Source organism: Dicentrarchus labrax, unplaced genomic scaffold (assembly GCF_905237075.1).
Source record: "Dicentrarchus labrax unplaced genomic scaffold, dlabrax2021, whole genome shotgun sequence".
Classification (NCBI taxonomy): domain Eukaryota; kingdom Metazoa; phylum Chordata; class Actinopteri; family Moronidae; genus Dicentrarchus; species Dicentrarchus labrax.
The window spans coordinates 31,752,379-31,772,872 of record NW_026136719.1 but is presented as its reverse complement, the minus strand read 5'-3'; the positions used below and the strand labels follow the sequence as shown (position 1 = coordinate 31,772,872).

General features: G+C 39.7%; 1 protein-coding gene across 1 annotated transcript in view; it reads right to left on the bottom strand.

The window, feature by feature from the left end:
• The window catches only part of LOC127351907 (CD81 protein), a 28,651-nt gene extending 8,638 nt beyond the window's left edge, over positions 1 to 20,013 (bottom strand). Inside the window, exons 1-5 of the mRNA XM_051379899.1 lie at positions 19,806 to 20,013; positions 10,750 to 10,864; positions 2,128 to 2,225; positions 1,448 to 1,522; positions 275 to 394 (exon numbers count right to left, since the gene is read on the bottom strand). Coding sequence (XP_051235859.1) covers positions 275 to 394; positions 1,448 to 1,522; positions 2,128 to 2,225; positions 10,750 to 10,864; positions 19,806 to 19,871 — 474 coding nt within the window. The 5' untranslated portion in view covers positions 19,872 to 20,013. The remainder of the gene's footprint in view (positions 1 to 274; positions 395 to 1,447; positions 1,523 to 2,127; positions 2,226 to 10,749; positions 10,865 to 19,805) is intronic.
• Between the last annotated feature and the right edge of the window lie 481 nt (positions 20,014 to 20,494).

Genomic DNA, 20,494 nt, shown 5'->3' with positions numbered 1-20,494 from the left:
ATTCATGTTGTAACTAGTGTGCTGTCTTGGCCGAGTCTCCCTCGGAAAAGAGATTTAATCTCAAGGGACTTCCTGGTTAAATAAAGGGTAAATAGAAATAAATAAATATATAAAATAAGAATACATACATTAAAAACAACAAAACAAAGTTAAGAAGGACTGTACTTAAATAGGTGTGATGTTTAGTGAGTGGGGTGGTTTTACCTTATGTAAAAAGAGACATCTAATTGAACCTATGAATATAAATGATATATTTTATAGCGTACGTTCCTACCGTCTCATGGAAGACCTTGAGCACAGGGACGGCAGCCTTTTGTTTGTCTGGTTCGGTGAGGCTTGCTGTCATGGCCTGGTCGTACACATTGTCGTAGAAGTTGACCATCTCCTTCGACACCTGAAACAGCAACAAGAGGTTTCTGTGGGCTCGGCCTCAAATTTGAAACATTTAAACTGTATAAGTTTAACCTTCAGTAAACTGTTTTTGTGCTGGCTCGGGAAATGAAGGCAGGACAGAGATGAAATACAATAAATATTAAAAGGACATTAAAAACAAAGTAACAGTGCCTTGAAAACTAAAAAAGTTGAGATGATGTGGGCGTGTTGTTTCAGGGAAGCCGGTATGAGTAACAGATCCATGAGTCTTAAACGCAACATGGTAGCAATGTGGGATGACTCAGAGTCTTGACTGTCCAGTCACAGCACATGTTTTTTCAAGAAATAAATCAGCAGCGGTCTCTGAAAATCCCAGAAGGTTGTTCTACACCATTCCCAGAATCCTCAAAGTCTCCTATTTTGTTTACGATAAAAAGATGTTTTAACCTTTAAACTGTTTCCCAAGTGGTGTTTCCCATTCTTCTGGAAATTGCACTCTTGCTCCTTATAGCACAGAAAAAAAACTATAAAAACTTTTCTATGAATATATAAAATAATTAAGTAATACAAGTTGAGCGCAGACATTTTAAATTTCCAGCTACAATGTGGGAAATGGGGAAAAAAAACCTATTGTGCAGCGGATGTAATGTTTTAATCCAGTCTTTTGAGGGTTCTGGTAATACCTTCAGAGCGGTAAGTGCTGTCAACTAAGACCACTGGGTAATTATTTGTCAGAAAAAACAGGCTCTGTAATGGTAACACATGAGGTTAAATTAAGGTAGTATTGATGTTGTGGCAGACTTTTTTTAAACTATTGATTATCACGACACACTTTGACAGCAGTTTTTGCACCTAGTTTTAGACACCCGGTGAGGGAACCTGCAAGACTGAAGAGGCAATTCAGGCGTAATAAACCAGAATACTGAAAATTCTATAAACAAACAAGGGTCCTGACTTTCTGAGGCTTGAGATTTGTTTCAGAATGTTTTAAATTGCTCTATAGAGGTATTTACTGTACTTTTAGGCTCAGTGTTGCATTCCTATTTCAGCCTCTAGTGTAGGTTTGCAGTCTTACAGTGTCTTTGTGCATGAAGCCCCAGATTCCAGCTGCAACTTCGCAGGCGAACAGGATGACCAGGCAGACGAAGAACTGCAGGACAGAGGAGAGATATATCAGATAACTGGTGTAAGGATTTAGCTGTGGTTATGAGACAATATGACGTTTATAAAGTTAAAGGTGCCCTGTGGAGTTTTATTGTAAACATAAAAACTTATGTTGTAGTGGTGTCACTTACCAAAACGTGTCAAGTGCATTTCCTTATATTATTCAAATAATATAATAACTTATAATAATAAATAACGTATTATCAATTAATCTGACAGTCATTTTCTGGATGAATTGATTAGTTCTTTGGTTCAGTAAAATGTCAGAAGATTATGAAAAAATCTTCATCACTGCCTCTGAAGTCTAAAATCACATTCTCAAATAACTTCTTTTGTCCACAACTCAAACATATTCAGTTTACTGTCCTATAGGATAAAAGAAACCAGTAAATATTCACATTTGAGAAGCTGAAATCAGAGAATTGAAACTTTTTAAAAAAATAAATAATCGTTGCAGCTCTAGCACACGCACATGTGCGTCCTCGTGCATGAGATACACAGTACGAGGACCCTCTCAAAGAAAAACAGCTCTGTGGTGCTACTAGAGGTCTAAAACTTCACACGAAACCGTTAAACGTGAGTGTGACTCACAGTTCCCAGTAGACACTGGGACTCCTGGATGGCGCCATAGCAACCGAGGAAACCAACCACCATCATCACTGCGCCGACAGCAATCAGGATGTGGACACCTGGACAGACAGACAGATGGACTGGTTATTATCCATGGCAACACGTGTACATTAACAGGTAGAAATAAGAGTCCTGGCAGGAGAGCTGCAGGGATACTTTCAGAGACGCTCTGCTTGAGTGAGACAAACAACTTAATGTAAACAGTCATTAGAAGAATGGACACCACTGAAAGGCTTTAAAACCCATTGTGGTTTTGAAGCTTTTCAAGTATCCTCCACCTCATGTTAATGCCTGCTTGCTTGTAATACCATCTGATGGACAGCAGAAGGCACAATCTTGCTTTTATGCCAGTAGAATAAAGAGAGTCATGTTCCAGTTATGCTCACAGGAAGCTGATTCATGTTTTCTTACACAAAACGCTTGCTTATACACGTCCTGTATTTGGGTTCTATCTGCTCAGGCGCACTTGTCTTACCTCAGTGTGTTTCCTGTGTTATGCTGTCAGATGCTTGCAGGTTAATGTTTGACTTTATGGAGGACGGAGGGTGTGCAGCAAGTTGTGTGAATGCGCTGAACTGTCTTTGTAAAAACAGTCATTTATCTGCTTTGCATCTTGCTCTTAGTTCTGTTGATTTCAGGAGATGTGTGGTCGTAAACCCCAGCTGTGCATTGGCCTGTTTAGTAGCACAGCTGAGAAAAGGAAGTGAAAAATAGGCTAATAAAAGTCCAGGTCAAAGGTCTAGTGTGTGACGAGCCAAGCAGGCTAAAAGCTGGGTGGAAAGATGGGACTGGAGTGAAGAACATGATACTGCTGCAGCTGATCTGAGATTTGGAATATAAATTCAGCAAAGCAAAAGTAAAGAAATTCATACCATACAGTATCTATCTATCTTGATCAGTATTAATTGTATTGGGAGGCCTGTGAGGGAAAAACATCACTTTAATCCACACAGAATCACTTCCTTCTTGTTTTCCCCTTAAAGACCAATCTGCTGTTTTTGCTAATGTTGTTCTATAAATATAAATGACTGCTGTTTAGACTGTTCAATGTGTTTTTCCATGCAGTACTTTGGTTTCCATTTACTGCAGCAAACACGAAAATCCACAAGCAGAGACTTGTTTGAGTGACATAATTTATTTCAGTGGTTTTAACTATATGACATTGTGTTTAAAGACGCATTTGAGGAGCCAACTGCTAATTGGTGGTGCGTTTATGTGCAGTTAAAGGACTCAGGAATGTGAGATATTAGCATTAGTGTAACAGGTGATCTTTGAACAACAGCTAATTATCATATAAATATGAATCACATTCACTAACGTTAAAAGTTAATTTGCTTTAACTGCATTTTCCCAATTACACTTTAATGTGACAATTTGTCTCTTTTCATGACAGTGATGATGGTAAAAGTGCCATCTAGAAAAACTCAAAATTCAACTTCAATACTCAAATTAATTAAAAAAGACTAATTCAAATTTGATTTAATTTATATATTTTCCTTCCCCCCCCTTTTTCTTTAATTAAATATTTAAAGTTTTTGGGGCTGCATAAAAAAACAAAAAGGCTAATTTAATCTTAACTAAATCATTTTTAAGCAAACATCAGCAGTACAAAACTGAAAAGAACAAATATTCAGTCAGTGAGCACCGGGCCATATTGTGCTTCTTGTGCTCGTATCAGACTGGGAGTGCAGCTCTCTGCATTCAGCCCCAGCATCATTACTCTTGCTTGTCAGCTCAGACATAATTCGATTCTGGACCACTAACCATTCTGGTCCCGTACCTCGTATACCCCATCCCCCACCTCTTTCTTACCCACAGAGCCACTCTCGCACACACTAAGGCTAATTTATAAATCGATACCTTGGACACAAACCAAGTTCTCCCTCCATCTCTGATATTGTGGCTCTCCAGTCTGACACAGTCACCCACCACCTCCTTCCTCTGATGCTGTTTGGCAATCTCAGTCTCTCCCTCTCTCTTGCCGCCACCCACCTGTCCTTTCTATTTAATGCATTTGCTCATTCGAAATTATGCTCTCAATAATTCCATTTACTTAAATGTCTTTTCCTGTCTGTCTTGATTTAATCTACTCATGGATCCTCTTCCATTATGATCTGTCGGCTTCCACTCACCAGGCCCTCTGCATCTCCCTTGTACAGTCTGAATGCTGAAGCACTGCCATGAGATGTGTCAAGCTCGAATTTCGAGGCGACAAATAAAAAGACCACAACATGTGCTATCAAGTAATAATTAGGTAGTGATAAATGGCCCCCAAACACAGCTTTAAATGTTTTTACATTCTTCTATAAATTTCTAAAATCTAGTGTTAGACTTTCATTTTTATTGCTCCTTAAGTATGCTTGTATGCCTCTACCAAAGTGCTTGTCGAATGGTCAAATAGCCTCTGAAAGCCTTATCTTGCAAGATTACCAAATCAGTCGTATAAACCAGTCATATTGGTTCAAGTATTGGAGAAACGGAAATTGTGGTTGGAGGTGTAAATATAAAAATCAATAGTGTTTTTGAGAATAGATACAATATCACAAAACTAAATATCGTGATATGATTTGATATTTTCTTACACCCCTAATGCAATGTATAATATGCAATGTGTAATGAACCAAAACTTTATTGCATTGTCTAGTGAAAGAAATGTTTTTACAGAGAACACCTCACAGTCTTCATATGGGGATGGAGGTCACTCAGTTGTCATGTGTATGGCTGGTTTTCACCTTGAAGTATGGGCTTCACAAGCTTACAGGTGCTTGTGTATGGTAGGAAAATAATGTCAATTATAAAAAAATATAATTCAAATCAACTATAAATCAAATATTTCATTCTATTTTTAAGGAATTCGTCAAAATTCAGAAAAGGATATTTGTCTTTTGTAATGAGCACAAACATAAACTAACAACTTCCACCTAGGTTCTCGAAATTGTGCCTATTGTGTTCGTTCATCCGCTCACTGATAAACAACGTGCAGCACAGGTGATATTTCCCCAAGATAATCAAGCTAATATAACAACGTACCTCCAAATATGTTATTCAGATGCTTCGGTGAAGTCATATAGATATTGTTTATTATACAAAGCCTTCCTTTCTGCTGCTTCCTCTTCCCTGTTATATTTTGGTTTATTATTAAACCTGCAATCCAGCCATGTAAGGACATCAGAAATTCTGACTTCAGATTGGGACATACACAGTGGAAAAGACCTTACAGATGGAATTTCTTGGAGGACACAGAAAGATTTCTGAAACCGCAGACAGTGTGTCAAGACTGCAGACTAAACCATTTTTTAATGCATTTTTCAGCCATTTTAAAGCACCGTATTCAAAATTCAAACACCCCAGAACTTGGAGACTCTTAATCTGGACCACCTTTTGTTTTTGAAACATAACTTAAATCACTAAAAAAGTGACTAAATCTAGTAGCACCTACATTGGAAGGTTGGTATGGAACAATTTTGGAAAGATTTACAATTAAAAAGACAAATTTGAAAATAAATAAATATTGAAACTATTCTGTACACTCTGATGTTTCCTTTTCCAAAATAAATTATTTAAATTAATTTAAAATATAATGCTAATGTTGCTTTTTTAACATACAACTGTTGTTATGCAATAATTTAGCCATATAGATTATACAAGATCACATGGTTTTCTGCTGCCATAGTGGCCAAAAGAATCACTCAATGCAGTAGTTTGACTATGAGAACATGAAGTCTATTTTTCTTCCATCAATTTGTTATCATCAATAATCACATCAGTGGTTTGTTATGTTCTCCATCATACAAGACTGCTTCCTTTCTTCCACAGATACAGGCCTAGTCGTAGTTCCAGAAATGTGAATGTGTCATTTAATGTTGGGCATGTGTAGAATATGTACATCTAAGGTTTCAATCCTTTCCTGGTAGGGGTGGGCGATATGGGCAAAAAATTGTATCTCGTTAATTTTTGGGATTTTGGCGATAACGATAATCAGTCGATATCCTTTAAAATGTGATTGGAATTGTCTGAGTTAGGGGTGGTGTCCACCAAACATGTTTTTAGCACTGAGAGTGCTAAAGAGCGAGCTGAAACTCAAAAAGTTGAACAGATTTCAACTTGAACCGCTCTCGACGCTGCGCTAAAAAAGTATTTTCGAAACTAAACCATTTCCATGCCAGAGAGGTAGACCCACGTCTCGGCACTAATCATCTGAAGTACCGGTAGCTCCAGGGACTGGAGTTGCTTGCATTTTGTCTCTACCATCACAACGCGCTGCTAAACTGTTGCAAGGAGGATGCTAGCGAGAGGTCATGTGATCACGTCATGTGATCACGTAGGCCCACTAGTCCTGTGACTGAATCCTGCCATGCTGTAGAGAGCGTTGCTGCACCGTGTATTAAGTGGATATTAGGAGTTTAAGTAAGTATTAAAGTATTTCTGATTTCTGAGTTTCCGCAAAGTAATTTAAATACTCGATAATGGAAATTTGCACATCGTCAAAACAACAATGACGATATTATTGCAAACGATATATATCGCCCACCTCTATTTCCTGGACCAGTCTACCACATGACAAACACAGCCTGGCTATTTGGGAACTCTGAGAGGGGATATTCCTCTGACTCAAATTCTATTTTTGTGAGGTGGTACTGTAAACCACCTGATATGTATAAAATCTGTTTAGGTGTGGACTGACGGTGTGTAGTGTTTCTGTCCTTCTGGGAATCACCCAGTGCTGCTTCCAACCTGAATGACTATGTGGTTTGGAATTGAAAAGGAAAGTAGTTCAAGTAATAACTTCCTGAAGCTCTAAAAGCCTCATCTAATGCATGTGAATGATAATTCTATGAAAATGGGTGCCAGAAATCCAGAACTGTTTTTTAGTTTGCTCTGCTTGCATTGCCCACTCTCTGCCTAAACATGAACAGTTACATGTTCTTTGTAAATGGTAGATGTTAGGCCAGTGTAACTGTCCAAGTATTCGGTTTCATTCTGAAGCGCTGCATACAGAACGGACTGCAGCTCTACTGCACAACCCATAATCAAATTAAATCACATTCATTGATCTTCTATCATTAACGTAAGGTAAGTATTTGTCAGATTAAATTAAAATCTTAAAATCTGTAGTTGCCACAGTTATAACCATTTTAGGACTTACAACCACAAGCTCCAGTCCAGTCTTGTGACTTGTTTAAATTATGAAATTAAATTAGACATTTAACATTATTAGTTGAATGAATGTCCTGTTGATAGGAGAACAGATGAGCAAAACTGAGGTCAGTATTGCAGCGCGACTGTAAGGCTGTCACTTGGAAAAAACACCCCAAAAGAATGAACACTGGATTAGTTTGAACGCAACCCACGGGCCTAATCTAAAATGTGTCAAGACGTTCCATTTGCAGCCTTCCTACAAAGTCAGCACACTTTTTGGGAGTTTTAAAATAAAACATGAGCACACACACTGCTTATTCAGCTGTAGTTTATCTAATTTCTGTTGTTTTTAAGTTGGGATTGTTTAGAGAACAGACTTCAGTGTAGTTAAAAGCATTAACTGACAAACTCGCTGTATGTTAAATTCTGTAGAAAGGCGAGAGACGGGTCGTCGTTGGGTGATTGTGTCTGTGTGCGGGTAGGGTGAGAGAGGAGAGAAGCAGATGTAGGACTCCATATTGAAAAGTTCCTGGCAGCAGGGGATGAAGACATGAGGGGAGGGGAGGGGAAAAAAAGGGCAGACAGAGATAGAGGGAGGGGGAGGGACTGGGGGAAAAAAAATAAGGGTAAGCGAGACAGTGAACACTAACCACAACCAGATGGGGAAGTAAGGGGGAGCGACAGTGGACAGAAACTGAGCGGAGTAAAGGAGAGGAAAACTTTCACAGAGGAGGGAGGAATAAGGGTGGGGCCGGTAAGGAGGAGGAGAAGGGAGGGCCAGTGAGGAATTTTTTCCTATACCGACTAGGCTTTTTCTCCACTCCTCTGGAATGAGAGGGAGGCTTTATGTAATGGGTAGGATGCAATCATTGAGGCCGTTTGACAGAGTCCCTGAGTGGGTCCTCTCTGACTGGTGAGGCTTTTTTCACAACCGCAGCTATGTTTCCTCAGAGGAAGGCAAAAACAATGATCCAAACACCCCTTCCACGTTTTTTCTGGAGCTCTATTTTAGATGTAGATAGGAAACTCTTTCTCACATTTATTGCGTAATTATACCGACGCTGCATTTTCCAACCATTTTCCCTTTCCCTCTCTTCCTCACGAGGCAGATGACTCAGGTTGTGCAGACAGACAGGAGGAACTGACGGTGACGAGCTTCAAACTTTTCACAGAGTCATATGATGAGCTGCGTGTCCTCTGTTAGACCTGGTCACAAGCCGCTGGTGTTTTGGGCGAGGCAGGGCGGCCCCACTTCATCTTAGCCTGTTTCACAGCAGTTTAATATTGTCACGTCCAGGTTGCTATGGGTCAGCTCTGGACGACCCGTACTGCGCGTGTGTGTGTGAACCCACGCTACGACTGACTGGACACTGTTCGGTACATCTCCAACAATTAGTCCATCAATTGATGAGTCGATCCCATAAAATGAAGCACGGGTTCCAAATATTTTATGTTCCGACAGAATATTTCCTTTGGGTTTCGAACAAATTGAGCAATTTAAAGACCTGACATTTTGTAGATGGAACAATGAATTGGTTAAATCAAAAAACAGTAAATAGATACCGAATATACGATAATGAAAATAATTTTAAGCTGCAGCCCCACTGTTCAGATGGATCAATATTTATTTAAATTTATTTGCTGGTGAAGCTAAACTTTGTGGATCAGAACAAAGCAGAACATAAATGAGGCAAACAAAAAAACTATTTTAACTTTTCATTTACAATGTTTACTCTTAAACCATATTCTGCATTTCACCTATACTCCGTATAATTTCCACTGTGACGTATGACTGCAGTCTCACACTTGTCTCATCTGGGGTACACAGCTTTGTCATACCTCAAGTTCCTGGTAACCATAGTGATGGTGAGCCAGTCATGGGATAAACGCAAATGTTTCGCTCAAGCTAAAGCACTGTCAACTCTAGTTTCAGTTGCCCTTTTTTGGAGGGCAGTTTTCATTCTGTAAATGCCACCTACAGGTCAGACATACTGTAACCACGGAAGTGTTAAACTTGCTCTACGGTCCGTGTAGCACTTACATTTGCCGTATAAATAATGAAAATTAGAAAATTTAAATTTAATTCAATTCTTTTTTTATTTAATTTTCTATGATGCGATGTTGGATAGAAAAGTGGAAAATTGAAAAATAGATTGATAGATAGAATTTATTTCCATTTGTGTGTTTGGGGTGTCTGAGAGGGCAGGTCTAAGCACTGGACTCAACTTATGTCTGACTGGCGTCGCTGCTTGTCTCGCCTATTGTCCGATTTTCCCATACTGCCCAGAAGAAAAACAGGCTAAATACGCTAGCCAAATGGAAATAAATACATACACATTTTTTTGCATTTTGCATTTGTCTATCCAGTATCGCACAAACAGAAAATTTAAAAAAAGGCCCCAGTATATTAATTATACATTGATCTAACAAAAGAAAAATAGAATTTTAGAAAATGTAATATTTAAAATTTTTTAAATGGAAATTTAACTGATAAATGTTACACAGACCACTCTCTAACACACACGGATCAAAGATGTTGTCTGCCTCGAGTCTGGAAAAGTCCATGCTTTCACCACTCACTCACTGTGACCTGAACAAGCTGCAGGTAGTCTCTCTCTCTCTCTCTCTCTCTCTCTCCCTCCCTCCCTCCCTCTCTCTCTCTCCCTCTCTCCCTCCCTCTCTCCTCTCTCTCTCTCCCCCCCTCCTCCCTCCCTCCGTCTCCCCTCTCTCCCTCTCCTCCCTCCCTCTCCCCTCTCTCCCCCTCTCCCTCCCTCCCTCCGTCTCCCTCTCCTCTCTCCCCTCTCTCTCTCTCTTTATACTCTAAGTCAGTGGTTGCCAACCTTTTTCTTAAGGGACCCCTTTCCTACCACTGAGTAAACAGACAACCCCCTGACTAATTTTGAGCAGATCATTTCTTGTTTAGGGAACTTTTTATCTCTTTATTATGTATTTCATTTTTAACAATCATACAGACTTAATAAGTTTATTTATTAATTTTACAAATTCAGTGTTTTCTTGTCCCTGATGCCATTGTTTTATTAGACAGTTTACTTTACATTTCTTCACAGAAGTGAACCAGATGCTGAGATAAAGGCCTACTGTGTATAATGTTTAGGTTTTGTCTAAATCCATTAAAGTAAGTGAATACTGATATGGTTGAACTGTTATAATGGCACATTTCCTTCTTTTATCACTGTATTTCTTTAAGTCATTGAGGAATATAGCGAAAGGTAATCCTGCTTAAACTCTGTTTATCTCACTTTGACATAAAATCCTGGTCTGTATATTAAATAGATGTATGAAATTCAGGCCAATGTCAGATCCTGAGCAAAATAATTAAAGAAGAATAACAAAGAATAAATAAACTAAGAGAGCATTTCCATTTGAACAAATCCACTCAGTAGCAGTTAACCTCACTCAACTATTAACAGATGAGATACATACTGATGTAGAAGGTGCTGGGGGCATGGGATCCATTCAATTCAAGGTCCAGCAGGTTGCTGGTCTTGGGGTCATGTCTTAACCACAGGGCCACACCCAGGATTACACCTCCTGCAAGCTGCAACATACAATAAAAACACATGTAATTACTTCAGTACATTTCATTTATTTTGTATATTACATTACACACAGTCCCACATTTTGGGCAAACTAAGACTACCAAATGTCACCTTTTATATGACTTCACTTTTACGGCAGTTACATCTCCACACAACCCTGCAGGAAGCAACCACATAGCCAGCCACACCTAAATAAATATTGTAACAATATTTGTTTTGTGATATTGTATCGTTTCTTGTGTTTAAACCCCAAACCACTAGATTACAGTGTTGTAAACTTAAACTGAGGGATATGAAATTGGATGGATGTTACACGACTGACAAATTTAAATGTAGATCAGAACGTTCTGGTTGCATATTGAGATGAGAAAAACTGCAATCTATCGCCGCGCTTACAGTAACGCAATATATTGAATTGTAACCCCTGTAACTTGATACATATCACATCGCCAAATTCTTGCCAATACACAGCCCTACGGGTTTTTAGCTTTAGTACCGACTTGCGTTGAACTCAAATGTTGATTTAGAATTTGAATGTCAACATTATGAACTATTCAGAGACAAATACACTCATTTGCCTTCTTGCTCAAAGTCAGATAATATACAGCCTGAGACTGGGAACTTGGCAACAGCTAACCCTGTGCTGCCTAAAGGTAACATCAATTGCCTCACAGAACCTCTAGAGATCACTGATTAACATGTTGTATCTCATTACCCCAGTAATGTAAAACCAGTATTTGTGCTAAGGTAAGTTAGCTGGCTTTAGCTTAATATTTAACAGACAGACCGTAGAGTGGGATCAATCTTCTCATCTCATTCTCTGGAAGTAAGCAGATAAGCACAACTGAAACTTCCTTTGACTCATAAAAATGAGCTGGTTTTGACAACATAAAAACATAGTGAGGCTACTGCTCTAATTGCTGTGTGGATAACATCAGCTATTCCCATAACAGACTTCACTAAGAAAGCTTTAAAGGGCCCCAGCTCTGCCTCTGACTTTCCTTTTCTCTGTATTGTAGTTTTGCACAATCAGGACACACAGAAAGAAAAAATTTGACATTTTAAGAAATGCACTTCTTTCCGGGATTTAAATGAGGTAAGAAGGGAGATCTTAACTGGTTATCTTAACAAAAAAAAAAAAAAAGAATCCACCCGCCAATGCCTCAAAATTTCACATTTAAGCTCAAATAATCAACCCAGCAGTTTTTCTGTAATCTGATACACAAACAGTAATGTAAAAACAACAACTTTTAGGGAGAGTTAAGTGCTTTAACTGTTTCTTTGCGAACAGCAGACGGATGAATACACTTTTTTCCATTTTTGTTTGTGTATAAATTAAACTACGTAGGCTGTGTTAAACAGTTAGCTTATTTTTACGCTTATTTTCTGAGCTAACTGGCTCCCAGCTTTAGCTCCATACGTCACGCACTAAACAGTTATGTGGTATTGATCTGGTCCTTGAACCCTTCAAACTATTATTTCAAGCCCAATTATTTAAAAGAATAGTTTGGTAAACAGCTAGCCTGGCTCTCTGCATAAAACAGCACATGTTAAAAAGTAAGCTTTATATGCAAGTAGACACATTTTGCTGCCTTTGGATTGAGCCAGTCAGGCTGCAGCTGGTGGCTTTATATTTAGCACACAGACATGAGAGAGGTAACATTTTTCTCATGTAACTCTGCAAGAATGCAACTTATGGTATTTCCCAATTAAAAGCGGCAGTAGGTCATTAGGGTCATTTTTTATAAAAATACCTTTCTGACATATTTGCTGAAACTTTTACTGTATCCTTACAGTAGTGTATGAGACAGATTATCTGTGAAAAAGAAAAACAACCAATCAGAGGTGAGAAAGGTATCAAATACATACCCTTTGGGACCCTGGTAATGAGACTCAACAATCTATCATTCTCTGCTCTGATTGGTTGTTTTCGTTCAGGCCTGGTGGATTCTTGCAAATAGCATTAGGAGCACTAGGAGGAGGCAGAGGAACCTGATTTCATGTTTCATGTCTCATGTTCTACTGTCAGGATATACTGAAAGCAAATATGAACAAAGTTATTTTAAGGTATTGAAGCGTTAGGGCTACTTTTAGCATATATCTAGAGCAAAGAATCAGTTTTTTTTACTCACTTCCTTTGCTTACTAATTTCCTAGGGGAAGCCCTGCACATACTGTAATGAGTAACTTTGTTACAGGAATGTATTGTTTTTAAGGGTGGTTTACATTGGCTTAAGCCTTCCTGAGCCCTTTTGTTTGGGCCCAGGACAAAGAAATCCTAAATATAACTAGAGTTAGCATATACTTCAGCAGGCACACAGGAACTAGAATCACCACATATGGCAGCAGAAAAATAAACCACACTGGTGGACCAAACAGACACCTTTCTGCTCCACATGGGACTGGATATTTTAGAAATCTCATACTTGAAAATATTCAAAATAGAGAATGTGGCCAAAGACAACATCTGAGTTAAACTAGCTCACGTTAGTTTATGGTAATAGATTTTAACCAACAGGCTCAGCCACCCCTCGCTCCCTCCTTATCCTCCTCCTTCTCCTCCATTCCAGAGCTGAGGCCAGCTGCTGCCTAGCAACCAGATCAACACCATAACTGGCAAGAGTGCCGAAATTTAACACACACACACACACACACACACACACACACACACACACACACACACACACACACACACACACACACACACACACCTCTACAGCAGCACCACAGAATGACTTACTAACTATAAGTGAACTCCCTGCCTCTTTACCACGTGAATTACCACTGAGATGAGTCACCAGCACAGATTTCTGAGAAGCTTTCATTTACAGCATTTGTTTAAATGATGAGTAGAGGGAGAACCCAGACTGAGCATTGAAACCCTGTGATTTTTATACTGTGTCTGAGATGTGACTGAGGCTTGAGCCGCAGCTATAGCTACCGGTACCTGAGCTGAGGAACGGTCCTGGTCCCTGGTTAGCTACAGCTTGAAGACACAAAAAGGGGTTGACTCACAAACACATCCACCAAACAGTGGTTTCCATGACAAAGTAATAAAAGTTGTTAATCACAAATCCATAAGACGGCCTTTGAGCCATAATTAATACTATCTGCGATGTGTGAGTCACAGGGACTGAAAGAATGGCTCAAACTGCGTTAATACTCGGTGGGAGTAGTTAGAAGACCCAAGACTTCCCGTAGGAAAAATTGTTTTGGTCTCCTTCTGCAACACCACAAACACAAAAAAACAATAAAAAACAAAACCAAACAACATCTCAGCAACACACAGCTTCCAAGTAACAATGATAATAGATTTCTTCATTTACGTCATTTCACACTGGTTACAACTTCTCAAATGTGAATATTTGTGTTTTTTTAATAAACTGAATTGCATTCAGTCTTGGTCAGATAAAAGCAATTCAAACATGTCAATGGGCCCGAGGAATTGTGACATTTTATAGGCATTTTCTATATTTTCTATATTATTATTATTTCATTATAGAACACAAAAGTTCATCGATTGATCAAGAAAATCTTTTGATTCAATAATGTAGATAATTATTAGTAGCAGCACTATATCTTTTATCTATCTAGTTTTATTATTACTGAAAGCAATAGACCTATCATTAATGTTGTTAATAAGCTTTTTTTAAGTAAACATTAGCCCTAAAAAGGAGCAAACTGTCAGACATCACACCGCATCATAAATACATTTGCCTGATTTAAAATAACTTATACAGCCATGGTCCCACCACATGTTTTCATTTATTTTGCCTAAACAAACATCTTCTAAGTGTGTACAAGTCTATGCTTGATTGATATCTCCTCTACCTTTCTGTTGCACCCATGAGGCCGGGACAATGTACACCTTTCTGATTCTTTGGAAAGGATAAAGTTTGGTAGCCTCGGCAAACTTCCAACAGCACTCCGCCCAACATCAGCCTACTGAAAACGCTTGTGCAGGAGGATTTAACATGTACTAACAAGCTGGGAGACAACGTTGATTATTAATGTTTGTACTCGTTATGGCAATTGTTACAGGAATCTCCACCACCCAGAGCGTGGGTTATGATGTTTCTCTTTCACAAGATATGTGAAATGTTACTTAACTTAACTATGTGTTGATACCAGTGTCCTTGGGTGTGTTGTAGGGCCCCCCAGCAAAATGAATTAGAATTTCCATACACTATTGTAATTTATATATTTTATTGGCTTTAATGGATAGGAACAGCTGAAGAGTGACAGGAAAGGGGGGAGGGGGTGGTGTCACATGCAGCAACAGGCCTGAATGACTGTAATTTATAGGGATCCCAGTTTGATCACTAACTGACCAGGAAGACTTCATCTTCAAATCTAAAAATAAAACAAGCCTCAGATGGGATTCCTCAAGAGAGTGGTTCCCAACCTTTATACTTAAGGGACCAATCTTCTATCATTTAATAAACTGAAGTCTACTGCTTAAGTTACACATTTCATCCATATTTTATACTGTATTTAAAAGGTGTACAATGAACCCAAACAGTGAACTCAGTAACTGCAGGAAGTTTGTGTAAACTAAGTGATTTGGATGAATTCTGAGCATATTAATAATTTTTAACAATCATACAAACTTAATAAGCTTTTTTTTTTTTTAAATCAAGGAGGCCTCGCGACCCCGTGTGAAGCTTTGTTGGGGTGCCGACCCAGGAACCACTGACAAAAGACAAAAGCCTTTCACCTTGTCTAATATGCATTCATTTTGGGGTTCCTTGAAATCTTGGGGGTCACCCTAATGCAGGATAGTTCTGTTATTGTCAACAAATCCCACAAAAAGACCAAAACCAACAATGAGCAAATATTGTGTGTGGACCCTAATATAGCTAATTTATTGTCCAAAAAAATAAAAAAGACTGAAAACACCAATACATGAGCCACACCGCTGCACTGTTCCAAAATGTACACAGTTGTTTATTTTGACTCAATCCAACATTCACCATCCTGCTGCCATTAAATGTCACTAGAATCGACAGCTGAAAATAGTCACCAACAAATGCACTTACAGTTCCCTGCTGTTTTAGGAAAATACTGACCACTGTTTATGATATATTAGTTGCCAACCTTGCCCTTTGACAATTTATGATTTCATTTCCATCGAATAATTCAACTAGGTTTGGCTTAGCCGCATTTATCATGACGGAAATAGTTTTTGCAGGGGACCATTTAGAACTAAAGCAGTAAATGAGCTCAATACGATGATGCACCAGGACACTTGGGTGTGAAAATGAACACAAAACTGCATTGTCCTTGGGACAGATTCTATTCGACACAAGGTTTCACCGAATTCAGACATCAGAGGTGGATGACACTAAAGGGACCCATTCAACAGACCAAAGTGTGACCTGTTCATAACAAAGCCACAAAAGGACTGAATATAATCACACCATCAAAACCGAGGCAAGACAACATGCTACAATTACAAAAACACTCCAACGTCTTATCTTTGGGCTTGGATGCCAAAGACGCTGTCTAACCATCTGTTGCTCATTCGGCCGCTTCATTTGTGGTCACACATTCCACCCCAAGATAACTGTCTAAAAACATAGGCCAGAATCATCACGCTTACTCCGGCCTGCTGTCACCAAAGAGAGCGTACCTTCTGGCCCACAACACTTATGACCATAATAAGCCAGTTTAATTGTGTTATAAGACACAGAACTCACACTTAAACACATAAGTCCAATGTAGAAATGAGGGTGAAACTCTGAAACTGCTACAAATATCATCTAGTGTGTGAGATCGGCACAGCACAGTTTCCCTGTCAGCTCTCCCTCTGGTGTCTATTTCTGCCTGTTGCCCAGAGTACAGGGGGTTGTAGAATGCTGGGCATGCTGGAGGAGGGGGACTGGGGGGTTGGGGTGTTGTCTGCAGTTCCCATAAGACTCCCATACCACCACACAGAGGCTGCTTCCCTCCCCCCCAACCCTGTAGCCTCTTAACCCTCTCAATGTCCAGCATGATTTATGGAAACAGGAGGGCTCCTTTTTAAAGAGCCAGCCTCCTCAGCCGGCTGCTCTGCGACCGCACATTGCAGTCAAAGAGTCTCTTTAGGTGGACTGAACTTGTCTGCTTTGGTGGATCCTTTCACAGAGCTCTTTAGAGCAGCCAATTAAACTGAAAGGACTAAAGTGGAATACGTGTTAAAACGAAAGGAGGGGACGGGGGGATGCTGTAATGCACTAACAATCACATTAAAGTCATGTTTCACTAATCGCAACACCTCCAAAATACATGTGCACATGTAAAAAGAAGCCGGAAGGCGATATAATAGTGTCTCTTAAACACAGTGCGGTAAGTTTTATGGCCCTGATACCAATATTGATACAGAGTTCAATGTGATACTAACCTAAAAGCTGATTAAATATGTATCTGGCATATTGAACAAACAACTGTGGCCTACTTAATCTGACACACCTTATTTTTCACAAGCTACTTGATCCAAATACAGAAGGTTGTGTTCAGAAAGACATATTATTGATTGATTGATATTATAAATTTTAAATAAAGTTAAATGGATAATGCCACTCCTTAAATTAAGGAGACGCAATCAGCTATTTTTTTCCTTCACACACACTCATTTTCCAGCTGAAAATAAGGGACAGTGTTTGAAACTGGTTGAACCTTGTAGACATAATCTAGTTGTGTTGCAATTTCTTACTCCAACTAACACGTTTTTGATCGGCTGCTTGAATGTGTTGGGGTGTTGCGCTTCCCTACCTGCATAATGGTGTAATGGAGGAAATGGCATATATCTGATGCTGTCAAGGGTAATTCCCAGTACTCAAGTGCTAGTTTGTGAAACAAATCTGGCGAAGCCCACTCTATACTCTCTATGCAGCAGGGAGCGGAAACGGATGAGGTTTAGAAATTTGTGTCTAGGTCAGTTTGGATAGTTCTGTATAAACTGAAAGCTGAGAAGAATTAAGCAGCGGTTTTGGGCCGGCTGTCTGATGCTGACATGACTGCTGGCAGTATAAGAAATGGACAGATCTTCTGGGTCTGAAGTGAAGACAACGTGTTAGTGTCTTAAACCTGTATTCTATGTAAGGGCCAGCAGGGGGAGCTCCATTGGCTGCAATAAAGTCTTGAAGTGAAATCTAGAGTCTAGTGTAGAAATGAACCGACTTCTCACTTGATGTATGAGCTCAGTAAACAGTTTCCTGATGAGTTTATGGTCTCAGGCTCTAGTTTCAGTCTTCTTCCATACAGCATGATGTTCATTTAGTAAATGATGGTCCCATTTAGAGTAAAATAGACCATAAAGTAGGGAATGCTTTAGGGCGTGGCTATCTTGTGATTGACAGGTTATTCTCAGATCAAACTGTGAAGCTAGGCAGTGCTGATCAGATATGAATCCAGATTCTGTTACTGATTATTTTTCTCAGTTAAAATTGTTTAGGAATTATATGCAAGTTCACTGTTTAGCTATAATATGAGAAACTGCCATTGTTTCCTGCTACAGAAACTGTCGAAACTGCGTCACCAATGAGACAAGCTCAACTCACAGTACATCATCTCCGCTGGCTCCGACAATACATCATGGCGACAACCATAGTGCCAAACTCGAGGCTTCAAAACGTTTATCCACAAACCAATGGGAACTTCACACTTGGTTGCAACGCAGTGCGACGTCATTCAGCACTGCACTGCACTGCACTGGCCAATAGAATAATCACATAACTGGTAGATGACTTTGTAGTGTGACCTGTTCTATTGCACACATTACAATCAAAGACCAACAGTGATTTCTAGGGCTGTAAAACCATCAGAAACCACTGTGGAGCGTTATGGCGTCTGTAAGTCTTTAAAGCCTAATCTGTTAATACAATAGGACTTCTTTAATCATATTTCATTCCCTCAACAACACGGCCCAACCAGAGCAGCCCCCACCCCCGACCCCCTGTGCTGATTCGATTTGGTCAGAATCAATGCTTAAGTTTTCAAAACCAGTCTCCTGACGGGACTTTGATCAACCAATCAGCTCCAAACAACGTACTGTTCATATTTTCCTTCACAAAATGGAAGAAAAGATATGATAGAGTCCTTCTATTTTGGTTTAGGCCATTACTGCTAAATTTTAAGACCCAAAGAACGAGAAGGAAAGTCGCTCTACTCAAAGGAGAACAAACTATGCAGCAGCTATTAGAGAGTAGAGAGAGTAAAATCTAAACACCCACAAATGTTTCCATGATCCATCACACAACACGGGGCCTTGACTCACCAAATGGAAACCACCATGGGTCCCCCTCCACCTCTCTCTCTCTCTCTCTCTCTCTCTCTCACACACACACACACACAAGCTGGGTGGAGGATGTAATCCAAACAAAGCCATCATCCAAGCCCAAGCAAGTCAGCCTCCACTGCCGCCCAATGTTCCGCAAGGGCTCCACGGCGACCTACAGACTGCACATTTTGCCACTTTATCATTAGCCCACTTGGGTTTTTAGTTTCTTTCAGTGAGATAAAACTTGACACAAAACTGTTGGATGTTTTATCTCGCGACAAATTCAAACTACCATTCAGGGGCTAAAGACGCAATTTCCCCCAGTGTCACTTATACTGACTTACACAGGAGGGGACTACACTCAGACATATTGTTTCGCTGTACATAAACGGGAAATATTCACCACCTCGTGAACGCCCATTGTAGTAACGTTAATTAACCGCACGTGCATTTTCTATCAATTCATGTGGTCACCCCAGTTTGGCCATAATCACCCCTAGCGGCGGGAAAGCTGTGGCGCCGTTGTTATGAAGGCGGTGGAAGCAGTGAATGTGAGAGATGTAACGTCGTTGCTTTATCCAGCATCGTTCATTCATGACGGACTGGCAGTCTAAACAAACCAACACCGCAGCCGACAGGGAGCAAACACACAATGTGGAAAACAAACACACGGCTGCTTACCCAGAAGATGAAGTTGAAGAAGAAGAGCATATACTTGATGCATTTTGTGCAGCCTTCGACTCCCATGGTGGTCCGTTAGACACAAATATCGAGTGCAGAGTTCACAGGACGGCGGCGGCGGCAGCAGCAGGGCCAGGAATAACAGCGAGTAACGGGACTGAATCTCGACTGGGAATCCTGACTCAAGCTTCAGGACTGAGGCAACACCCAACTCCTCCCCCCTCCCTCCCTTGCGTCAACGGACTTCCTGTCCCGACTCCAAAATAAAATGTCGGGTTTTTCCACACAGTTTGTGGAAGTCGTGCAGCAGCACAGTCGCTGCTTCGCTTCTGGAAGTTGTTTTAACAGTTACTTCTCACAACATTTTAGCTGCTATGGAAACCCATTTCCGCCAATGTGGCGGAAAAAAGATTCTGTAATGTCATTATAATAAGAAACTTTATCAAAATATTTTACTTAGTATCTCAAAAATAATAAGGGACTTTTTCAATATTTTGACTTAGTATCTCAAAATAGTGACTTTTTGATACTATACTACTTATTTTGAGAGTCACAATATTGAAAAACGTCCTCATTATTTTGACATAGTACGTTATTATCTTAAAATGCTAAGTCAAAATTTTGAGATGCTATGTAAATATTTTGAGAACATTTCTCATTATAATGACATGACTTTTTTTGTATATATT